Here is a 25,855-nt window from a genome sequence, read left to right on the forward strand (position 1 = left end):
TGATGTGGGATCTTGTAGAAACATATAAAATCCTGGTGGGACTGGGCAGGCTAGATGCAGGAAGAAGATTCCTGATGTTGGGGAAGTCCAGAACTAGGGGTCATAGTGTAAGAATAAGGGGTAAGCCATTTAAGATTGAAATAACGAAGAATTTCTTCACTTAGAGAGTTGTGAAACTGTGAAATTCTCTCCAACAGCAAGTTTTTGGGGCCAGTTCATTAGATTTATTTCAGAGGGAGTTGGACATGGCCCTTGTGGCTAAAGGGATCAAGGGGTATGGGGAGAGAGCGGGAATGGGATACTGAGATTGCATGATCAGCCATGATCATATTGAATGGTGGTGTAGGTTCGAACGGTCAAACGGCATACTCCTGCACCTATTTTCTATGTTTCTATGTTACGATGACATTCAAGATGCATTGTTAAAAATTCCTTAATAATAAGTTGCAGCAACTTTCTCTCAAGTGATGTCAGGCTAATTCTCCTCTTTCCTGAATTGTGAAGTTATATTTTCTAATTTCCAATCCACTAGGATTATTTTTAGATTGTTCTATGTTCCCTAAATGGCCTGGCCACGACTGGGAAAGAGTATTGGAACATTTTTAAGTGTAACGATCATGTCGACAGCAACAGAAAATTTATGCTATACCATGCAAAATAAAGATCAGAGACTAGTAATTCTTCAGTGAGTAGTTCAGTCCTGATTGGTAAAAGTCAGTTCATCACCTTTAAGGCACAAAGAGTGTGATGGCATACTCTTCAATTGACATGCACCTCCAACAATTCTCAAGAAACTTAACAACAGCAGGACAAAGCTAGCATTTGACTAGCAACCTTTCCACTAGATTAAAGGTTTACCCTCTTCACTGCTGCACGAGAACGACAAGATGCACTGCACCAACTCACGAAGGTGTTTGACAGTACCTTCCAAACCCATAACCTCTGCCACTCAGAAATATAACAATAGTAGACATGTGCAAACATTATGTGTAAGTTCCCCTCCATGTTACAAACAGTCTTGATTTCACTTGTTTCTTAATGGCGCTGTATCTAGTTTATGCAACGTTGCATTTCACAGCACCATGGGAGCACCTTCACCATACAGATAACTGCATTAACAAAAATATCAGCCCACTACCATCCTTTAAAAGACTAACTGGGATGGGTAAGAAGCTCGCCTTGCCAGACACACCTAAATCCTGTGACTGCACAAAATGAGGAGGTTATTTGTTTGCAAAATGACCACAATGATCTATGATGAATCCCTAGCTGCAAGATAAATACTAGATTTTGTCAATAACAACCTTGAAGGGAACTCAGTGCATGCACAGTTGCACCACACAGGTCTGACTGCTTCCTACACAGCACAGTATCTAATAGGATAAAGTCTGTGACACTTAATTGCCGCTACTCTGGACTAGACAGAACGCCATGGTCTACTTGCAGACATGGTGAGGACTCAATTACCTGCATGAAGAGTGGCGCGATGAACTTTTCTGATTCTCAGCCATTGCAGAAGCAAAGATAAGTGTTGCCACAGTACAACACGAAGAAATAGAGAAGGAGCTAAACAGGAAGGAAGCTGTACAAGATAACCACGATGCATATGAGTCACAGCATTAACCCTTAACAGTGACAAAGGAGCATTTTTACTATTTCAAAATCGGCAAACAAGTAGAGAACATCCCCCACCTGTCAAACTCCACCCAAATATGTAGAGCGTACACCAGCTGCTGCCGAAGATGTGGATTACTAATGATATCCCAACTTCCAATGTGAACTAGCCATTACAAAATGTGGAAAGCTGGGAAAGGGTAGCAACTTTGGCATCAGTTTTCCTGTCCTCCAGTTGAGAAGTCTATGCCTTCCCCTTAATAGCACTTGTCGTCTTTAGTATTTCCTCGTCTCCTCCTAAACATGTGCTGAAGGTTGAAAATTTAGAGGATTGGGCATCAAACTTGGAATGCATGACTGTCTTTGACTCTAATAAATAACTAGGGGCAGCAAGGATAGAACACCCATTTGATTGGCACATTGTCCACCTCAAGGACTGCAGTGGTTCAAGGGCAGCAGCACACCACCACCTTCTCCAGGGCAATTAGAAATGGGCAAAAAAATGCTGGCCTAGCACCCACACCCATACTCCATGAGCCAAAAAAAAAATTACTAGCAGAGTATTACTCAGCGTCTGCAACTTGATTCTGGAGCTTTCAATATTCATTTCCTTCCAATTGTAACCGTATAAGCGATGATTCAAATATAAATAAATTATTGACTGTATTAGTAAATCTGACATTGAATTTTCCAAAGCAGCATGTTACATATTTATAAATTTCTTGGGTATAATACTAGAACCCGGTTAATAAATCCATTTTAAATGAGTTATTTATAAAAACCAGCCTTCCAAGATATTGCTTCGATGAACTTGAGACGGTATTCTCACTATTGGCAAGACAAGTGACGCTGATGTTCAAGAAGGGGTTGATACTTCAATTGTTATCCTTGCAAACTTATGGATAAACTTGTTCCCTTACATACATTGTGGAATCCCTGGCCTCAATTATACATTAATCAATTTCTGCTCCCCTATCGCAACATCCTTAGCTCAGTCCTATGTCTCAGGCCATGACCTTCAGCTTCTAACTCTGACCTTACATGCAATCTTTCCTCTTTCCATTCCAGCACAAATGACAAAACATTTCCCAGTGTGATTCACAGGGTAAAACAATATCAACTAGTAGTGCAAGACTCAGAAGCAATGCCAAGCAAGTGAGATTACATATGGTTATGAGGCCTGCCATGCACTTTCTAGCATTCCCCCAGCAGACAGCAAATAGGGCAAATTGCAAAGGAAATCCTGGAACCTTCTGACTAGATATGTCAATTCCATCAGAGATTGCAAGAATTACAGATGCTGGAGTCAGAGACAACGCGGTGTGGAGCTGGAGGAACACAGCAGGCCAGGCAGCATCAGAGGAGCAGGAAAGCTGATGTTTCAGGTTGGGACCCTTCTTCAGAAATGGGAAGAGTGGGGGAGGGAGCTTAGAAATAGAGAGAGGAGGGATGGAGCTGGGATAGGTAGATGGGATGGTGATAGGCAAGTGCAGGTAGGGAGTGGTGGGGATAGGTCAGTGAGGTGGGATGGACGTATCACCCAGGGCGTGGGAGGGAGGTGACCGGTCGCCAACCATTTTAACTCCCCCTCCCACTCCCTGGTGACATACCTATCCTGGGCCTCATCCAGTGTCACAACGGCATCACCCACAAACGGGAGGAGCAACACCTTATATTCCGCCTCAGGAGCCTACAGCCTAATGGCCTAAGCATAGAATTTACCAGTTTTAAAATCTCCCCACCACCCCACACCACCCCCCGCCCTCCCCCGCCCCGGCCTCATCCCATGTCCAAACCTCCCTCTCATCCCTGCCTCTTTGACCTGACACAACCTGTCCATCTTCTCTCCCACCTATCCGCCCCTCCAACCTTACTGACCTATCCCCACCACCGGCTACCTGCACTCACCTATCACCATCCCAACTACCTTCCGCAGCCCCATCCCTCCTCTCTATTTATTTCTGAGCTCCCTCCCCATCTCCATTTCTGAAAAAGAGTCCCAACCTAAAATGTCAACTGTCTTGCTCCTCTGATGCTTCCTGGCCTGCTGTGTTCCTCCGGCTCCACACTGTGCTGCCTATGTCAAATCCATGCTGGGCCTCATCCTTATCAAAAAAGTTTATGGAGAGAACCTTGAGCAAATATTCACAACTGACCAGATACAAAGGCCTGTTTTCTTTCTGATGAAGGGTCTAGGCCTAAAACATCAGCTTTTGTGCTCCTAAGATGCTGCTTGGCCTGCTGTGTTCATCCAGCTCCACACTTTGTTATCTCAGATTCTCCAGCATCTGCAGTTCCCATTATCTCAGATACAAAAGTACTTAGTTTAGAACTTACAATTTAAGCTTTGGTCTTATTGTTGGTCTCTACTCCAGCGCAACACTTCCCTTAACACTTAAAATGAAGTGTTAGATTACACATTGGGATCCTTGTGCATGGTTCAAATTTACAATCTTCCAACTCACTAGCCTATAGTTTAAATGGAGGACCTTCACTGACACTATGAATACAGCGATGGGCTTTTTACCGCTGTTTCTTTTCTTAACTGTTGTTTTGGTCACCACCAAGAAATAATAAATGCAAATTCTATAATATGCTAACTATGAGAAAACTAAGATAATCATTGGGTGAAAAAAAATGGAGAAAAAAAAAGAGAGGCAGAAAGTACTATTAAAAATGATGGCAGGTGATTATAGTGGTGCTGCCCAGTTGTTTCCAAACGCCCTCAAGAGACAGGCAAATTTCTCCATTATTCATGCTCAAAGTGTACAAACGTAGCATTTATAGTGTTGACATCTTTGTCATACGATACAAACAGCTCATTATGTACAATGGTTGGTGCAACCCCAATACTGTATTCATACATGGTACTGCAAATACCAATGACCTGTCAGTCAGGCTTACAATATTTTGGATGATTGATTAGAAAATATCACCAAAGATCGCCTCTCCCAGTAAATTCAATTACAATCAGACTCACTTCTTAGCCTTTTCTTGGCATGAATGGCAAGGTCTACATCTCTGCCTACTGTGGTGAACTTTGGGGAAGAAAAATAGATTTTGCCTCTAACATATAGTGGTTACAACTTTTGTACTAGAAGCACTGTTGAGGGAGGAATGTGTGGTGCATTAGTTAAAGACACCAGTTGGAATGGAATTATGGGTAGTGATGAACGGTTAGCAACTCCCTAGGGTATGCTAGTTTGAGGGTGAAATAACGACTCAATCAGCAGAGGGCGACATGCAGGTAAACTGCATTTGAAACACCTGCCGACTGAAAATATCACCATGAATGCTGCCAAGGAGATGAAAATTCTAACTCTGTCGATAACATTGCTCAAGGGAGGCAAGTTGTCATGTCTATTTGCTTTGGTCTATGGACCACATTGAACAAGTGATTCCAGGGTCTTGGCTGAGATCCAATAGTCACATGCAATCTCGAGACAATGGGCTGAGTATTACTTTTTTTTGGGCTAGTGTCAATTTTGACCAGTCACACAGATGATTTCTCCCCAGAAAGCCTACCAACAACTCTTAACATACTTTCCCAAATTTGCCTCTTCACTATATACCCTGGCCATAAAGCATGCTCTTACCTAATGCTTGCCCTATTCTACCACCCACTGTTCCCAGATGAACTCACCAGTTGGCAGGTATCTGCCAAAAGACTAGCACCCCTTGTGCCCATGCCATCTTGAAAAGGCTGCCCTACCCCTGTCTGAAGCTGCTGATTGTTGAAGGACAGTCTTCCTGAAGATGAAAGAAAAGGGACAACCAGAGCCACAATTCTCCAGTTTGTAGCTCGTCTGGCATCTTCCATTTACTTGTCATGTAGTTCATGACCACTAATACTTCCTGAGCACATGATTTTCTGCTTTTGGTGCTATATCTCTTGTCTTTGTTAAACTACACTCACTATCTTGCCTTCTCTGTCTTTCTGAATTAGAACAGTTTGACCTCCCCCCTCCTACTAATAGGATTTCTTTTTGTGGGTCATATACACTTTCTAGGGAATAGTTACTCCTATACCCACTGTTTGAGTTTATACCATGCTCTCCAGCCTTCTATCTCTGTAGTTCATGTTCCCAATCAATGGGCCTAATCTCCTGCCCCTCATCCTGTACATTCACCCAGCTTTTATATTTTCCAGTAGTAATCCCAGGCTCTGTTTCTAAGTTTCTACTCCAAGATCAATAAATCTTCTCCACAAAAGAACTTAAAGTAGTAATGTTCCAAAGGAACATAACTATGTACCAATCGTATAAACTGCAAATTCACAGATTTTTCAAAATTAGTATCTTTATAATTTTCTATATCCAGTTTAGTTTGCTTTCTTTATAAACAGTTTACACAATATCAGACGTACGTCATTCGACATTACATTTGTGCTAATAAAATGTTTGACATTAACCATTTTACAAGGAATAATAATGTTTTTCAAAGATTTTAATGTGTCCCATAAACTGAATGTAGTGAAACTCAAATTCCTTCACTTTGTCCTGATTCTTTTTAGGCAATCTAATCCACGCATGGTAGATGTGCACCCACTATTCAATACACTGCCACTAGTCCATGCATCAATGGTCTGAAACCTCTTGTGACCAACACATTGCCTTCTCTTTGATCTGTGCCTCCATCTTCTTCCTCCCAACTCATGTTTGGTTTCAAACACTTTATTGTAGCATTTAGTCAAGTTCATGGCACTGCGGTACTAGGACTACATCCTAAGCACTTCACTTATTGCAAATCCCAAATTTTCTTTCATTCTCAAAATTAGCAATAGTATTTCCCTCCTTATTTCTACATTCTTACCATTCTTCTTTTGTACTGTCGCCAGTGTCATATATATACAGTCCTGCCAAATTCTTAACATTGTGTCCTCCATTTTCAGTCATATTGTCAAAGCCTCCTTTGTGCTACAATCACTACTGGGAAGGAATGTCTTCTTAGGAATATTTTTAGTGCTTCCAACATTTGTTCTAGTAGCATATGTTTATCTGCAATTTTAACTCCTGTCAAAACTAGAAGTCTGTCCATTATTTATATTATGCCATAGTCCACTAACATAAATGTCAGAATCATGGGGAAATATCCAAATGACATTTCTGTAGCCTTCATACAAAGCGCTGAATTCACTTATGGACCCTTCCATATTATCTCCTCAGTCTTTCTAAATTTCTCAAAATCTGACCACACCTCATTTCTAAGCAGTCAACAGATCATTTATCTTGTAAAATCTCATTTGCGAAATTTAACAATCTATTCAAACCTTCACCTGTATTCAAACTACCAGGTTTCAATTCTGAGAAAAAAAACACTTGCTCCTATTTGGTGATGAGACTGCTTCCCCTTAGTAAAGAAATAAAGGATCAACGTGGTTATTTCATTTTTCCACTGGTCATAAGGTGCACCTTCAGAAAAAAAGGGGTGGGCAGTCATACCTGAAACTAGAAACTTTGCCACAAACATCTCCTGCTAGCAATGTTACACTTGAAAAGATAATGGCATTTAAACAAAATTCAAGTCCACACTTACATGCTTATTTCAATTAAGCTCACTCCATAAAACTCCCCACTGATTACTAACTCTTCATATCTATACTACCAATTCAAACTAAATGAACTCTTAATTAATATATGCATTACCTGTCCCATCATTCCATTAGGTCTCAGACATCATTTCAGACTAGATGAGGTGATGATACATGGACTTCAGTAAGGAATTCTGCCCTAAGGTTTTCAGACATGCTGCCTGCTTGCTGTGTAAGGTGGTTGCACATGGCACACAGTGTGAAATTAACATAGCATAGTGCCATACTGCAAAATATATAACTCCTTGATTGAAGACTGCTGAAGAGGAAGGCAAACTGCTAATTTGTATGGCAGGGAAAGGCAAAGCAGGGATACTGTCAGCATGCATGTAGGGGCTAAGCAAGTGAGCACTAAGACAGCAAGCCAGCAAACCCGAGATGCAACCTGGTCCAACCCATAAGCTGTTTCTGTCCCTGCATGCAAGGGGGGCTTGCAGCAGTATTTCAATGTTAGTTGCTAGTTTGCCCTGAAATACAGGCCTGTACTTCCTGTAAGTGGATTCAGGAGGTATCATGATGATCCTGTGGGGTTGGCAATTACTGGATGTCAATGTTTGTGGTTGAGGATTGTGTGGTTGCTGCCTATGGATCATGCCAAGTGATGATATTCAGTGGTGAGCAACATGGAGACTCATCACAGCCAGCAGTAAGCTGACGTCAGCAGGTAGCTGCTCTGGCTTCCATGATATTGATTGTATGGCCCCAACAGTAATGGGAGGATAATCAGTTGGACAAGTGAGATTCCCAAAAGGAACCTGGTTAATAGACAATAAGTTTTTTTCAACCAAAATGAGCTTTCACTAAAACACAAACAGACAATGTTGCAGTTGTTGTTTTAAGAATTAAAAAAATTATTAACAAGGATTTGGAGATAAAACGTGGGAAAGAAAATCACTATTCTGCTTTAACACAGATTTAATAATTTCTAAACGCACAGCAGAAATAACCCAAATGGAATTATAAAATCCTGCTACAGCTTACAAACACTGTTACAACTGCCGAAACATCAAATGCTTCACCACCCAGCCCAGCTCATTTCTTGAAAACTTTGATGGGCCTGAAGTAATCAAAATTTCAACTCATCTGCTGGAACTATAGATAACTTTATTGCTTACTATTATATTTATGCTTCTGACTGAACTTTCTTCCGGTGCCATACTATTCTGAATGTAGCATCAATTCCTTTACTTATTTTTTTTAAGCTTCAAAAACTCAGCTGCACTTCTTTCCCACCGATTGCACTGGGATTAATAAGAACCTCTTTTCTACTTTAAAAGCTCTTCTTAGGAATGCTGCTTCATACAAGTTGCCCTATCAAAAGGCTTCTCAGCACTTCAGAGCTTGGTAGATGCTTCACTCTTGAACGACTTCTCAGTACAGATTGAATAAGCCTGGAAAGTTCTCCCCCATGTCCGTTGGGTAAACTGTAAGACCCACGTTAACCTCCTCTCATATGCGGTTATAAGTTCTGTACCTAATTTGAAAGCTGGTTGTTAACTTCAAGCATGCAGACTCCAAGAGTGTTTAGCTTAGATTTCCAAGAACCTAAATTCACTGTGAACTATATATAGCACATAACCAATCACATAATTTCATCACGTCGCAAATTCTCAGCATCTTTTTTTGTGTGTTGGGTGGTACAATAGGCAGCTGCATAGTAATCAGGCAAGATGTATAGTTAATAATGTTATCAGCAAATAATAATCATTCTTAATAGGCAACTCGTTGCTGCTGAGCAAGAAACATGTTTCAGTGCCTGGCCTGGAACATAGTTCTGTCACATTTTTTGTCACAGCCCATGTCATTCACGTCCCTGTAAGATTTCGTCCCAGGATGTCTGTTCTCATTTGTGCCACTCAGTAGCACTTTTGTGTCATGCATTTAACATTTTACACCTTCGTCATTAGCCTCAAAGCATTTATCAACACTTATTATTCAAAGTCAAATGTTATCAGTTATACTAATTCCACAGCTGTCACAGTCATATTTAGACTATTATGTCACTGGTGATCTACTTCTTTTAATAGATTTAAATTCTGTAGACGGTTGAGTTCTTGGATCTTACCCACCCTCTCCAACTAAGGCTCAGAGGAGCTTTTAATATTGAGGTAGGTGGGTTGTGGCTAGGGGGCAGGGGTTGGTGAGGTTAATGGGGAAGCAGAGAAAATACTGGAAAATCAGAGCTCAGCTTATGAATCACTTCAACAGATGTATTGTGAAATGAGTGGGTGAGATCAACCTTTTGGGCAGATGCTGAAGTCATAGTTCAGATCAGTAACCCAGCTGTAATCATAATATCCCTCTGCAATATTAATGTACAACTGATAAGACTGGAATTAGCAGAAATAGATTTAGTTTTTATCTAATTCTACCTTCAATGAGTTTTGCACATTGAAACAATTCAGTTGTGTATTGAACTCTCCCTGAACAGAAATGAAAGTATTTTTCATTAATGGGTTATCCCATCCACCATTAATAAGATAACAGAATTAATAGGATCAATTTTATTAGAACATAAACTAGAATCCTGTTCATGTCCTATCACAGTAAATAATGCACAATGAAAAGACGACAGGCAGAATTTTTCCAGTCCTTGAATGGCATGGACATTGGTGAGAAAGTTAGCAGGGAGCAGCATCCTGCCATACAGAACAAGAAATCCTATTCTCCCACCAAGTGCTGAAGAGAGACATGATTCTTGCTTGTGAGCTTTAACAGGCCTATTTGAATGCGTACTAACATCCTCATTGTTATTTTGTCTCGCCTCATTGATTGGCATTTTCCCATACTCCTACCTGCCGAATGGAGGCTCTCAACATGCAAGTCAAAGCACTAACCTGGTGACTCCAGCTCACCACTTGCTCATCTCGCCCTCTATCAGTCACCAAAATCTCAATTTATGAATCACTTCAACAGATGTATTGTGAAATGAGTGGGTGAGATCAACCTTTTGGGCAGATGCTGAAGTCATAGTTCAGATCAGTAACCCAGCTGTAATCATAATATTCCTCTAAAGTATTAATGTACAACTGATAAGACTGGAATTAGCAGAAATAGATTTAGTTTTTATCTAATTGCTCCTTGGCAACAGCTGCATGCATCTCGTCCTCTAGCCAAAAGAAAATCAGGACTCCCAGACCCTAATGACAAAGCAGTGGCTCAATTAACCTCTGTCTGACATGACTGAGACAAATAATGTGAACTGTGCAAGGCAGCTGCAGACTGCCAGGGGAATGGCTGGTCTTTGAAATAGCACTGGTGCCAGGAATCCCTGGGTGTGCTGGCAGTGAACTGTACTCTGCCCATGGAAAGTGGCTGAATATGATGAGCATGGTGGGTAGGTAATAAGGTGAGTTTAAGAAGATAGTCTGAGAAAGCTCACTAGGACACTCAGAAGGAATCCTCCATGATACTCACTAGAAATGATACTTAGAGATAAAACTCATTTGACACTGCTGTATAACAGAGAACGTGCCCGTTGTCTTTATGTTTTCTAACTCCAAGGTTGAAAGTAAAATTGTGTGGTGTTCACTTATAGGTTACACAGGGTCAAGAAACGTTTAAGAAGCTGGATTTGATACTCCTGTGGGCCAAACCAGCAATAGGTGCCTCTGGGTTGAATAGTTGCCAGGCAACAAGAGTTTTGGATTTTTAAGTTGCAGTTTGTTAAAGACCGAGAAAGGAAATAGAACTCAAGACTTCCAGAATGCCATCAAGCAAAGACAGGAAGTTCTCTCCTAATCCTCTGTGAATGGGGGAAGAAAACACTCAAAGTCTCTAAAAGGAACTTTTTAAACTCAAGTGAAGACGTAGTTCCAACCAATCAGATGCTGAACTGAAGATCTTTTAACACTTTGCAGTTGACAACAGATATCACCAAAATCCAAAAGAACTATGAGAAAGTCATCTTGTTCCACGTTTGCATTTGGACGCTTGACCCACAGAATTTGTTCCTATTTGCTTGTGCTTTCCACCCATGATATTTCTGCAGAGTTATATGTCTCATGACTCCTATTTGTGATTGAATGTGTGCACGGTTGCGTTTTATGGGGGTGTAGTTTAAATGCATATCGTAGTAGTTCATGACCCGTTTCGCCACGTATTAAATGATAGGTTTTTTTTGTTTATTAATGATACCTCATATGAATTTTAGAGTCAGGCAATTAAACCATGTCAGTGATTCAATTAGTGTTTATATATTTATGACAGCCCACTGAACAGTAGGGATTGATTTCTCAAAACATATCAGGGTCATGACAACAACAATGCAGCAACACATAATGCTTGCTCATGACTCAAAACCAATGTAAGAATATGTTTCTGAATAAGACACCAAATCTTCACAAAGGCCCAGAAATTTGGGACTTCCCACATTAGGCACCCGTATTGCGACAATGAATGACAGGATCTGATCAGCCTCAGCACTGGCACTTCGGCCTCATTTTCACAGAAATGAAGTTTGCATTAGCTGCTGCTAACTATTGAGTGGCTCATACTTAAGTAACGGTCTCTCGGTGAAATATGAGCAAGGTTTGTTGAAAAGGAAAAGTGGGAGATCCATGGCCAGGGCCTGGAGTTTAGGATTCCTAAAGCCAGAAGAGGCAACCATTGGAAGGGTAGCCTAATTGGGGCAAAGGTGTTAGGCAGGTTCATTTCAGGTAAAATAATTTTGCTGCAAGAATCTGCGAAGGACCTAACACTTGCTTCAGACCCCTCATTTGACCTGCCCAATATTATAGTTGAGTCGCTTCTAACCAGAAATGTTTCCTGCCAGCCAATTTCTTTTTTATATTCTTTCATAGGATATCAGTGTTTTATACTTTATTGTCCTTGCTAAGTTGGTAGTGGCCTTCCTTCTTGAACTGCTGCCGTTCATCAGGGCACCCACAGCCCTGGTAGGGAGGGAATTCCAGGAGATAAATCCAGTGGTAATAGAAGAAACAGCAATATCAGTCCATGTCAGGTATGTGTAGCTTGAAAGAGAAATTGCAGGCCGTGCTGTTTCCAAGTGACTGTTGTCCTTGTCGTTCTAAATGATAGTTGTCACAGGATCATTCCTATGGCCCTGTAGTCTCTCATTAGTTACGTTTGAATAATATGCTGCTTTTCTATTTTTCCTATCAAAGCGGACACATTCATTTTCCCACATTATATCCCTTTATACACATTATAATGCATTTGTCATTCACTTAGCAACAGCCCAAATTCCAGAATATTGAGCCGATTAACATGATGCTGAGCTATCGTCATATGTGCATTGAGAGAAAGTCACAGGATCAAAATGTATCCATTTACAGAATGTCAATGAATTACAGCGGATCCATGAAGCAGATCTAGTATACTATAACATGCTGATTTTCAACAGTGCCAATATGTCAGAACCTCTCCATTAACAGAAGGTCAATGTGCTGCTTTGGCCCCATTCCCAGGCAACCTTTGCATCATAACTACACATTAAGGGGAGGTTCATGTATCAGACTGTAACCATTAGCAAGTGAGTCTTAAAGTGTCCTGTTCCATCTATTAACAGAATGTTACAGTGCGGCCAACAAATGAAATACTATATGCCTTTGCATTTTCTTGAATTGAATCTGTCTCCTTATTAACTGAATAAAATTGTGTCACCTTGCTAAGTCTCTCATAACAGGAAAAATTACATTAACTGAGGTACATCACATGAAGAAATGAGAAATTTACAGGTCCTGTCACTGTAGCGTTTCTTCTAATAGCTCCTGGCATTTGTTAATGTCCCTAAGCATTCCACTGATTGCTGGTGCCATCTATACCTAGTATAGTGCTTCATAGTTAACAGAATATATCAAGAAATCAGCATCACAAGAAGTGCAGCAATGTCCGCCATCTACAGGGCACAGGTGATGAGTGTGAAGGAATACTCCCTGCTTGCCTGGTTCAGTCCAGCTCCAGCAACACTCAGAAAGCTTAACACCATCCAGGACAGAGCAGCCCACTTGGCAACACATCCTGCACCAGCACCAATGTTCAGGAGTAGCAATATGTACTATCTATAAAATGCACCATAATAATTCACAAATGCTGTTAAGACAGCACCTTCCATCCCACTAGAACTTTCATTTAGGAGGACAAAGGCAACACAGACATGGAAATACCACCAATAGCAATATCCTCTCCAAGTTGCTCACAATCCTGACTTGGAACTATATGACCACTCCTTCGATATCGCTGAGGCAAAATCCTGGATCTTCCTGCAACATTCAGAGTTTACCTGTACAGAATGGATGGAGCAGTTCAAGAAGACTGCTTACTACAATATTCTCAAGGGCAAGTTGAAATGGGCAATAAATGCTGACTCAGCCAACAACACCTGGATCCCAAAAATGAAAATAAAAAAAGTTGGATTTATTTCAGAAACACTTCCATCCTCTGTGGCCTCTACCATCAACAAGAACAAACGTGGCAATGTATGGGAACACAAGTTATCCTCTAACTCAAATATTATTGAGATTTGTAAATGTATTTCTGTTCATTATCACTGGATGAGGAGTTTGTAAGTTCTTAACCTTCAGTATTCCAGAGGAAACATTAATATGAGGATGGCAACGGTTGAAGGAGAAGGTTTGTTGCCATCTCTAGGAAAAACCAATAATTGTGATCTTAACACCATCACCACATCCCAAGAGCACTTTCCTTCCGACTTGCTTATTAAGCAATCACAACTGTAAATGTGACCTGAAAGTTTTTCCAACTGCTAACAAGCAGATAGTTCACTGAAGTGGCACACAGAGAGTTACCACAATCACACCACCTCATTCATTGACCTAATTCATCAGACTTTACAAAGGGGGTTAAGCATATCTGTTCCTTACACACATCTGCACTTGTATTTTCAAATTTCCCTTCATTCATCTTAGGTTCTCCTGCATTTTAAGTGTACCACACAGATTGAGTTGCTGTTTGAGACTTTTCAAAGGCTTTCAGAACTGTTGCTCTTCTTTTGCAACGTGCCTTTGATTTATTACAATTCCTTTAATTTTCACTTAAATACTATTTCCTAGTCTTCTGTGCTCCATACGTTCATCCTAATGCAGTTTTACTATTATTCTAATATGCTGCCAAAAGATAGGTTGTTGCAAACAGAGACTTTGATCTGAATTGGATATTCCAGTCTAAACTATACTAACAGTGAAAATCTAGGCCTAAGATTCTACCAACTTTTCTTCATTTTCTGCTCTTGCAGACATGTTGTGACCAGGTTGATGAACACCACAGCAGCGACCTCTCCTTTAACAGTTCTTACTTAAGGGATGGTTTCGCCTTTGCTCTTTTATTTCAGCAAATTACCTCATAAATTCCAAAGTGTCCTGCTTTGAACCTAAACTTCAGTCTCACACTGAAATCCTGTATGAATGCTTCCTAAAATAATTTTCTGGCCCTCCGCTTCTCAAACATATTCCTTCCTCCAATACAGCCAGCCAATAATTCACACAAATTTCCATTCTTCCTGCACAAACTGGATTAACATCAGCAATGGCAACAGGCCGGTTTCCCAGCATGATTTCATTCCACTCCAGCTTTTCCCACTCCTTTTCATCTAGCCCTATGAGCACATTCCCCTTCTCCCTCATGTGTTGGTCTAGCTCCCTCTGAAATGCACCATTCATTCCCTTGTGGATAATCTAATTGTTTTGTTATCTGAGTCTAATACATGAATATTTCCAGCAGGGGTCAGTAAATAGACTTCCAAGTGGTTTAATTTCTCCATCCTTGGTCAACAATGGCTTCTGAGGCACTCTGCTTCAGAACAGCCAAAAAGAGTACACACTGTGATTCAAAAAAATGAATTTTATAGTAGCTACTAATCGAGGCAATGCATTTCCCAAAATTAGGTTAGCAGATGATCTGGGGTGAGGTGGAAGTCACACATTGGTTTGGTGGTTGAATCTGCATGCCTAACTTCATTCAGGAATCATGTCACCATGGATCTGGCACCTTCCCAAACGAAATGGGGGAATCTCATTAAATGTATTGTACATTGCGACATACATTTATAACTGCCATTCTTCTTCATGGGATTCCAATCGTACAGCAGTAAAATGGAAAGAGCTAGTATCAAAGTGGGCTGTAAAATGGGAGATAACAAGGTGTAGAGCTGGATGAACACAGCAGGCCAAGCAGCATCAGAGGACCAAGAAAGCTGAAGTTTCGGGTCTGGACCCTTCTTCAGAAATGATTTCTGAAGACGGTCCAGATCCGAAACATCAGCCTTCCCGCTCCTCTGATGCTGCTTGGCCTGCTGTGTTCATACAACTCTACACCTTGTTATCTCAGATTCTCCAGCATCTCTGTAAAATGGGAAAATCTATTTTTATCTCGTTAAAATTTCCAAACTTTCAAAAAAAGAAGTCAACTCATTGCCCTATTCAAGATATTTAGAAATAGAAATGGCATCTTTGTAAGGAATTTATTTCTCAGATATCTTGAATGGAGTTTTAAAACACCAAGCAATGGAATTTCATACGTAGAAAATGCATAGAAAAACACACATATATTATCACACAATATATGAGTTCACTGTCTAAGCTTTCATGACTAACTTGTGAGCATCATTGACAGAAGCTAGCAGGGGGCAAAACTCCTGCCCTCTCGTCAACGGAATGACACATGGTCTTTGGGAAAGTGATCAGGTAATTAAACTCCACCTCCACACCATATGGGAATTCATATGACTAGCCACAGTATTCAATAATTGAAAGACCATACATTCTTTGAAGTATGTATGATATTTTTCAGTTTCAATTTACATGACAGAATGACATAAACTTCTACAGAATGTGCCAGAAAACCTGGTACTTTGCACCAGGGATTCGCAACATAAACCTACCCAACGACTCATCAGTTTTAACGGGAACTGCAGATGCTGGAGAATCCGAGATAACAACGTGTGGAGCTGGATGAACACAGCAGGCCAAGCAGCATCTCAGGAGCACAAAAGCTGATGTTTCAGGCCTAGACCCTTCATCAGAGATGGGGATGGGGAGAGGGAACTGGAATAAATAGGGAGGGGGGGGGGGATGCGGACCGAAGACGGAGAGAAAACAAGATAGGTGGAGAGGAGAGTATAGGTGAGGAGGTAGGGAGGCGAGAGGTCAGTCCAGGGAAGACGGACAGGTCATGGAGGCGGGATGAGGTGGTAGGTAGGAAATGGAGGTGTGGCTTGAGGTGGGAGGAAGTGATGGGTGGGAGGAAGAACAGGTTAGGGAAGCAGAGACAGTCTGGGCTGGTTTTGGGATGCAGTGGGGGGAGGGGTCGAGCTGGGCTGGTTTTGGGATGCAGTGGGGGGAAGGGGAGATTTTGAAGCTTGTGAAGTCCACGTTAATACCATTGGGCTGCAGGTTCCCAAGTAGAATATGAGTTGCTGTTCCTGCAACCTTCAGGTGGCATCATTGTGGCACTGCAGGAGGCCCATGATGGACATGTCGTCTGAGGAATGGGAGAGGAAATTAAAATGGTTCGCAACTGGGAGGTGCAGTTGTTTGTTGTGAACCGAGCGCAGGTGTTCTGCAAAGCGGTCCCCAAGCCTCCGCTTGGTTTCCCCAATGTAGAGGAAGCCACACCGGGTACAATGGATGCAACATACCACATTGGCAGATGTGCAGGTGAACATCTGCTTGATATGGAAAATCATCTTGGGGCCTGGGATGGGGGTGAGGGAGGTGGTGTGGGGGCAAGTGTAGCACTTCCTGCGGTTGCAGGGGAAGGTGCCGGGTGTGGTGGGGTTGGAGGGGAGTGTGGAGCGGACAAGGGAGTCGCGGAGAGAGTGGTCTCTCCGGAAGGCAGACAAGGGTGGGGATGGAAAAATGTCTTGGGTGGTGGGGTCGGATTGTAGATGGCGGAAGTGTCGGAGGATGATGCGTTGTATCCGGAGGTTGGCGGGGTGGTAATATGAGAACGAGGGGTATCCTCTGGGGGCGGTTGTGGCGGGGGTGGGGTGTGAGGGATGTGTCGCGGGAAATGCGGGAGACGCGGTCAAGGGCCTTCTCGACCACTGCGGGAGGAAAGTTGCGGTGCTGGAAGAACGTGGACATCTGGGATGTGCGGGAGTGGAATGCCTAATTCTGGGAGCAGATGCGGCGGAGGCGGAGGAATTGGGAATAGGGGATGGAATTTTTGCAGGAGGGTGGGTGGGAGGAGGTGTATTCGAGGTAGCTGTGGGAGTCAGTGGGCTTGAAATCTGACCCTCAACAACTTCTCTTTCGGTTCCTCCCACTTCCTACAAAGGGGGCGGCCATGGGTACCAGCATGGGCCCAAGTTATGCCTGCCTCTTTGTAGGGTACGTGGAACAGTCCTACACAGGCCCAAAACCCCACCTCTTCCTCTGTTACGTTGATGACTGTATCGGCGCCGCCTCTTGCTCCCTAGAGGAGCTCAAACAGTTCATCCTCTTCATCAACACCTTCCACCCCTACCTCAAGTTCACCTGGGCCATCTCCAACACATCCCTCACCTTCCTGGACCTCTCAGTCTCCATCTCCGGTAACCAGCTAGAAACCGATGTCCATTTCAAGCCCACTGACGCCCACAGCTACCTAGAATACACCTCCTCCAACCCACCCTCATGCAAAAATTCCATCCCCTATTCCCAATTCCTCCGCATCTGCTCCCAGGATGAGGCATTCCACTCCCGCACATCCCAGATGTCCATGTTCTTCCAGCACCGCAACATTCTCCCCGCAGTGGTCGAGAACGCCCTTGACCGCGTCTCCCGCATTTTCTGCAACACATCCCTCACACCCCGCCCCCGCCACAACCGCCCCCAGAGGATCCCCCTTGTTCTCACATTACCACCCCACCAACCTCCGGATACAACGCATCATCCTCCGACACTTCCGCCATCTACAATCCGACCCCACCACCCAAGACATTTTTCCATCCCCACCCTTGTCTGCCTTCCGGAGAGACCACTCTCTCCGCGACTCCCTTGTCCGCTCCACACTCCCCTCCAACCCCACCACACCCGGCACCTTCCCCTGCAACCGCAGGAAGTGCTACACTTGCCCCCACACCTCCTTCCTCACTCCCTATCCCAGGCCCCAAGATGATTTTCCATATCAAGCAGATGTTCACCTGCACATCTGCCAATGTGGTATATTGCATCCATTGTACCCGGTGTGGCTTCCTCTGCATTGGGGAAACCAAGCGGAGGCTTGGGGACCGCTTTGCAGAACACCTGCGCTCAGTTCGCAACAAACAACTGCACCTCCCAGTCGCGAACCATTTTAACTACCCCTCCCATTCCTCAGGCGACATGTCCCTCATGGGCCTCCTGCAGTGCCACAATGATGCCACCCGAAGGTTGCAAGAACAGCAACTCATATTCCACTTGGGAACCCTGCAGCCCAATGGTATTAACGTGGACTTCACAAGCTTCAAAATCTCCCCTTCCCCCCACTGCATCCCAAAACCAGCCCAGTTCTTCCCCTCCCGCCTCTGCATCACAAAACCAGCCCACCTCGACCCTTTCTCCCACGGCATCCCAAAACCAGCCCAGCCTGTTTCCGCTTCCCTAACCTGTTCTTCCTCTCACCCATCCCTTCCTCCCACCTCAAGCCACACCTCCATTTCCTACCTACCACCTCATCCCGCCTCCATGACCTGTCCATCTTCCCTGGACTGACCTCTCCCCTCCATACCTCCTCACCTATACTCTCCTCTCCACCTATCTTGTTTTCTCTCCATCTTCGGTCCGCCTCCCCCCCTGTCCCTATTTATTCCATTTCCCTCTCCCCATCCCCCTCTCTGATGAAGGGTCTTGGTCCGAAACGTCAGCTTTTGTGCTCCTGAGATGCTGCTTGCCCTGCTGTGTTCATCCAGCTCCACACTTTGTTTACTCATCAGTTTTGTTCTGTATTTTAAACTTCTGGATCAAAAAGCAGTAGCCAACTGATGTTTCAGAGTCACCAAGAATGTAAGCATTGGTCACAGGTCAATAGCTAGCATTCAGCCCATCGAGTCCACACCGACCCTCGAAATTGTGACCAACACCCTACCCTAACCTTGCAACCCTGCATTTCCCACCTACCCTGTACATTTTAGAACACTACAGGGTAATTTAGCATGGCCTATCCACCTAATCTGCACATCTTTGTACTATGGGAGGAAATTGGAGGATGCGGAGCAAACCCATGCATAGACAGGGAGAATTTCTGTGTGCAGCTTTGCACAGTTGCCCAAGCCTGGAATCGAACCAGGGTCCCTGGTATTGTGGGCCAGTGGTGCTAACCACTGAGCCACAATGCTGCCCATGCTTATTCCTTTAGTGTGAGCAAGTTAGAAAGCTAGTAGCGCTGTAAAATTTCTCTTGAGAAATTACACAAAACTCAATAAAAAAAACTGGGCCCTGATTAAAGTAGAACTTTTGCAAATCGTTTATCTAACGTTGTACTTCTGACCCGAGTAACTAACAACAGAACAAACGGACTTTCAAATCAGTATCCCAATGGTAAATGTCTGAATCAATTCACGCAGAAAGGATGGAATCAGAACTGAAGGAAGTAGAAATTATTTTGTTGCAACAATATGTTTCTCACAATGTGTGCTTTTTTTTGTGCAAAACTGTACCTCAGTATTGTCTTGGTGGTCCTACAGCCTTGGTGCGAAGCCATTTTGTCTCGTATCATGTCATTATTTTCCTCCTCATAACCGCTATGCTCAGTCCATGCCAGGGCTGTGTGGGATGTCTTCATCTCGTTTTCTTTTGGTCTCTGAATAACAAACAATCAAGTACAATGTTTGTGAATTTAGGTTCAAAACAAGGTTATCGTTCTGTGGAATGAAAAAATGAATTCTTCTGGTCAGTGGGTTCAAGGCAGATAATACTGGGCGTGTAGGTGTTTCAATTATTCCCTCTCTGACATCAGGATGGAAGTACTGCTAGACTGTATCAAATATTTTGGTATAAATTCAGACATTAATAGGACCCTCAGTGCAAAACCCTTTACAGCACTGGCATGACAGATCCCATTTCTACACCAGCCAAGTGGCATTATTGAGTGAGATAAGTAATGAATGCCAAATTGCAGATTTGCCAGTTCACTTTTGGCAAAATTTTGGACAATTTCCAAACTTTGTTCTCTTTGACTATTAAAGCTTCAGTGAGAACGATTTTCAGGTAAGCTTCTTGGGGTGTTTTCTGTGTCAACTTCAACGTAAGTGTATATAAATCATCACTCTGCGCAAGGTTCAATCGAGGTCTTTGACATGACAAGACCATGTGTTGATCTTAGAGAACGGGAACTGCAGATGCTGGAGAATTCCAAGATAATAAAATGTGAGGCTTGATGAACACAGCAGGCCAAGCAGCATCTCAGGAGCACAAAAGCTGACGTTTCGGGCCTAGACCCTTCATCAGAGAGCATGAATCTGATGAAGGGTCTAGGCCCAAAACGTCAGCTTTTGTGCTCCTGAGATGCTGCTTGGCCTGCTGTGTTCATCCAGCCTCACATTTTATTATATTGTGTTGATCTTATTTGCTTTGATCAGTGATTCTCAAATTCTTCATCTGTGGATCAAGTGGGTGGGGAAAGACTCGTGGAGCATTTGCACATCCGACAGTGGCCCCTCTCACTTTCCATTGCAAAGGTCCTCACCAAAATGAATGGGAAGGATGGTAATGATTTTGAGAAGACACAAATGAGGCAATAGCCGTTTTCAAAGGGGGTGGTTCAGTTTCTTAAACAACAGGAAGTCCAACCTGCTTCTCGCCGTATGTCGTAGTACCATAATGAAACAGCATCATTATTGCCCTTGTGACAATTTGTGCCATGCATGAAGGATCTAGTTGGTTGCATGACATCTGAAGTGAGGAAGCTGGCCTTTTCTTTCAAATGGCTTCCATAGTGGCTTTGCGACTCAGTGACTTTACATTTTGGACCAAACACAGACATCTTGGAGGAATTTTGCGGACTACCATGATTCATGGACCACAAAAGGGAATTGAATAAGCACAGGAAGAGAAATTAATGCGCAGTATTATGGCGAAAAGGTGGCATCATGGGAATGGCTGAGTTGGTCTGAAGGAGAGATGGCATGGGCGTGACAGGGCACACTGGATCCTTTTGTGCTGTAATCATTCTGTGGGGCTGGGTAGGGTATGATTACAGTTGTTACTATGCAAAATACTAAGATTTCATATTTATCTGTACACAAGGGCACATTCTGAAGATCTGAAACAGTTTTACACTTACATCTCCATGTTATGCTACTCAACAACTGTAAGGAAGTATATAGGCAGTATGAGTGCAGTCCTGAAGGCAAGACACTCAAATGCTTAATGGAATGATCATGACGACAGTACTCATGAGATAAGGATGACCAAAATCATTTTTAAATAAGTCTTCTACTTTACCTTCTCGACTTCTAATTTTCGTCTCTCCTTCTCCATGCTGTTCAGGTTCAGTCGCTCTTTCTCTTCTCTCACGTATTTCAATCTTTCTTTATCATCAAGGTATTTCTGAGCTCTTTCCATCTCCTCCATCTCTCGTTGCTGCGTTTCACGAGCTCTCCGCTGACAATTTTCCTCCTCTTCCTCTTGTTCTCTTTGTTTCCTTTGGTGCATCTTTCTTTCCTCCTCCTCAATCTGCCACATTTTCAGTTTACAAACACTTGGACCCTCCTGATGCTCCTGCCCCATTCTGTCCCTCAGAGTGTCAGCACGATCTGTTTGTGACTCATCAACATGGTCCTTCTCCATCTGGCTGAGCTCCTCCCTGCGTTTCTGCCGTCGCTCCTCTCGCCTCTGAGTCCAATCGCTGAAGCCCTCATCTTCATCCAAGGCAGAATTCGCTGATTTACAGTTGAAGTTGTACCTGCGAAAATCAAGACAAGCCAATTACTAAACATTGCTCATTAATAATGCTTGCTAGTTCCAGGTTTATCAGTTTGATGACCTATTCTCATGAATGTATCTTTAAAAGCAATTTCAAACTATTTCATTTCACACAAATGAAGCATCCATGTTTCCTTCCTTTCCCTTAATTATTTCTCTCCTGAAGTGATTCATGCCGAAAAAGTCCTCTGAGCATTTCTGGACTTTTCAGACTCCGCTAATGCATCACACTTCATTTGTGGCTGTGGCCTTTGTTAGAGTACTTGACCATGGGAGGCAGGTCATAGCTAAGCTTGATCATCTCACTTGACACAGAGATGCACGCAGGGGTCACGCAGTGGTAAAGTAACTGAACAGAAATCCAGGTTCCCAGGCTAACATTTTGCAGACGTGGGTTCAAATCCAACCATGCAGCAAATGGTCAAATTTGAAATCAGTAGAATCATCTGGAACAAAATGCTGGTTTAAATGGGAACAACGTAAGCACTGCCAATTGTTGTAAAAGCCCCTCAGATTAACTCCACCTTTTAGGGAAGGAAATCTCCATCTGAATCTGATGTTGTCTACATGTGACTTCAAATCTAAAGCAATATAGTTAACTCAATTGATCTCTGGGCAATTTACCAAAATTCACCGGACTCTGGAGTGGTTCCCGCAGATTGGAAAACAGCCAATGTGTCGCCACTGTTCAAAAAAGGAGGTAGAAAATTGGCCAGTTAGCTTAACTTCGGTAGTGGGGAAAATACTTGATTCTATCATTATGGAAGAAATAGCAAAACATCTGGATATAAATTGTCCCATTGGGAACACCCAGCAAGGGTTTATGAAGGGTAGGTCATGTATACTTAATTTAGTGGAATTCTTTGAGGACATTATTTGCATGGGGGACAATGGGGAACCTGTGGATGTGGTGTATCTGGATTTTCAGAAGGCATTTGACAAGGTGCCACACCAAAGGCTGCTGCATAAGATAAAGCTGCACAGTATTACAGGTAATGCACTGGCATGGATAGAGGATTGGTTGACCAGTATAAAGCAGAGAGTATGGGTAAATGGGTGTTTTTCTGGTTGATGGTCAGTGGCTAGTGGCGTGCCTCAGGGATCAGTGTTGGGACCGCAATTGTTTACAATTTACATCGCTGAGTTGGAGTTAGAGACTAAATATGGTATGTCAAAATTTGCAGATGACACTAAGGTGAGCAGTAGAGCAAAGTGTGCAGAAGGATATAGATAGTCTAAGTGAGTGGGCAAAGGTCTGGAAGATGGAGTACAATGTTCATAAGTGTGATGTCATCCATTTTGTAGGAATAACAGCAAAACGGACTATGTTTTAAATGGTAAAAAATTGCAGCACGCTGCTGTGCAGAAGGACTTGGGTGTCCTTGTGCATGAATTGCTATAAGTAGGTTTGCAGGTGCAGCAGGTAATTAAAAAGGCAAATGGAATTTTGTCTGCCATTGCTAGAGGGACAGACTTTAAAAACAGAGAGGCTATGCTGCAGCTGTATACGGTCCTGGTGAGGCCACACCTGGAGTACTGTGTGCAGTTTTGGTCTCCTTACTTGAGAAGGGATACACTAGCACTGGAGGGGGTGCAGAGGAGATTCACTCGGTTGATTCCAGGGTTGAATTACGAGGACAGACTGAGTAGACTGGGATTATACTCATTGGAATTCAGAAGAATGAGGGGAAATCCTACAGAAACACATAAAATTATGAAGGGAATAGATAAGGTGGAGGCAGGGAGGTTGTTTCCGCGAGCAGGTGAAACTAGGACTAGAGGGCATCGCCTCAAAATAAAGGGACACAGATGTAGGACTGAGGTCAGGAGGAAGTTCTTCACCCAAAGCGTTGTGAATCTGTGGAATTCCCTGCCCAGTGACGTGGTTGAAGCTACCTCACTGAATGTTTTTCAGGCAAGGCTAGATAAATTTTTGAACAGTAAAGGAATTAAGGTATATGGTGAGCGGGTGGGTAAGTGGAACCGAGTCTCAAAAAGATCAGCCATGATCTTACTAAACGGCAGGGCAGATTTGAGGGACCTACTTCTGCTGCTAGTTCTTATGTCAATTGCAGATGGACAATAAATGCTGACCTAGTCAGCAAGCCCACATCCCATGAATTAAAAGAAAATTTCTAGCAGTTACTGCCTTACAGTATCAATGACTAAACTGTGATTTTTCATAGTGTGTAGATCTCATTACTAAGCTACATGTGTTCTGACATTTGGAAGGGTTTCCCTAATTGCCTGCCATGAACTTAATGTCACAATCATGGAGATCCTGGACAGAGGACATTTACCATGCATTTTTTTTCAGGGTCTTTCTGGGCCTTCCTCTCATGTTATGGTAAATAAGCAAGAGCACGCTGGCAGAAAACATTTGCAATTGAATCAGGCAGTGGATATCGTACAGGAGCAGGTCACTTAACCCATTGTCAGCACAGATCATTTAAGGGGAACTCACTCAGCGCCAATCCCCTGCCTTATCTCCTTAACCCTGAAAATGTTTCCTTTTTAGATAATATTCTAATTCCACCAGGCTGGCGTAGGAGGAGAGATTGACTAGGTTAGGATTGTTTTGGCTGGAGTTCAGACAAATAAGGAAGGATCTCAGGTGATTTATAAAATTCTAACAGGACTAGACATGGTAGATGCAGGATGTTCCCAATGGTGGGTGTGTCCAGAATCAGGGGTCACAGTCTGAGTATTTGAGATAGACCATTTAGAATGGAAATGAGGAGACATTTCTTCACCCAAAGAGTGGTGAGCCTGTGGAATTCATTAGCACAGGAAGTAGTTGATGACAAAACATTGAATGTATTCAAGAAGTGGCTAGATATAGCATTTGGGACGAATGGGATCAAAGGTTATGGGGAGTAAGCAAAATTAGGCTATTGAGTTGGACAATCAGCCATGATCGCAATAAATGGTAGAAGAAGCTCGAAGGGCCAAATGGCCTCTTCTTGCATCTGTCTCCTATGTTTCTATATTTCAAAAGCTTCAATCATCATCCTTGCCACACATTAAGGTAGTCCATTCCAAACCTTAACCACTTGCTGTGTGGAAAAGGTTTTGTAATGTTGCCATACTTTCTGTGGCTGATTAAATTAAATGTGTGCCATCTGGCTCTCAATCCTTCCACCAGTGGAATAGTTTCTCCCAGTTGCTTTATTCAAACTCCTCTTGATTTTGAATAACTTGACAAAATCTCCTCTGAATGCTGTATGCTCCAAGGGGAATAGTTCCAACTCCTCATTTTTGGAAATATTTTATTAATTTTTTCTGCTCTCTCCCTTCGTTCTCAAAGTGTGGTACAATGAACTGAGATCTAATACTCCAGTTGAGGCAGAACCACTGTTTCATCCATAATTAACATAACCTCTCTCTGCTTTTGTACTCAATCAATGCAATAATCAATAGAGTCAAGAATGCCATTTGTTTTATTTATCATGCTCTTAACTACTGGTCTCTCCTTATCTGTACCAGCTTAAAATTGCACACTTTATATTAATTGTCTTCATTCTTCCTACTGAAATGAATTAATTTGCACTTCTCTACATTAAATTTTATCTGTCCACTCTGCCAACCGCTCGGTGAATCTTAAAAGGGGCTTGAGTAACCTGGACTGTGATGAGATTTGAAGAATTGGTGATAGGCTTAGCATAGTATCAGGAGCATCTTGCTGCATCATCAATGCATTTCGAGTACAGCGAAGCAAGTTTCTCACTAGGCAGTGTCAAGTTGCTAATTTGAGGATTATTGCTTGTTGATTGCCTCATTAATGGCC

At 42.8% G+C, this 25,855-nt stretch overlaps 1 protein-coding gene across 3 annotated transcripts in view; it reads right to left on the bottom strand.

Annotated features, from left to right (window-relative positions):
• Positions 1 to 25,855, bottom strand: part of lsp1a (lymphocyte specific protein 1 a) — a 314,767-nt gene that overhangs the window by 83,882 nt on the left and 205,030 nt on the right. For all 3 annotated transcript variants that reach the window (XM_048545255.1, XM_048545253.1, XM_048545254.1), the window contains exons 3-4: positions 21,589 to 22,048; positions 19,803 to 19,945 (exon numbers count right to left, since the gene is read on the bottom strand). In XM_048545255.1, the coding sequence (XP_048401212.1) occupies positions 19,803 to 19,945; positions 21,589 to 22,048 (603 nt within the window). The remainder of the gene's footprint in view (positions 1 to 19,802; positions 19,946 to 21,588; positions 22,049 to 25,855) is intronic.

Source organism: Stegostoma tigrinum, chromosome 17 (assembly GCF_030684315.1).
Source record: "Stegostoma tigrinum isolate sSteTig4 chromosome 17, sSteTig4.hap1, whole genome shotgun sequence".
Lineage (NCBI taxonomy): Eukaryota > Metazoa > Chordata > Chondrichthyes > Orectolobiformes > Stegostomatidae > Stegostoma > Stegostoma tigrinum.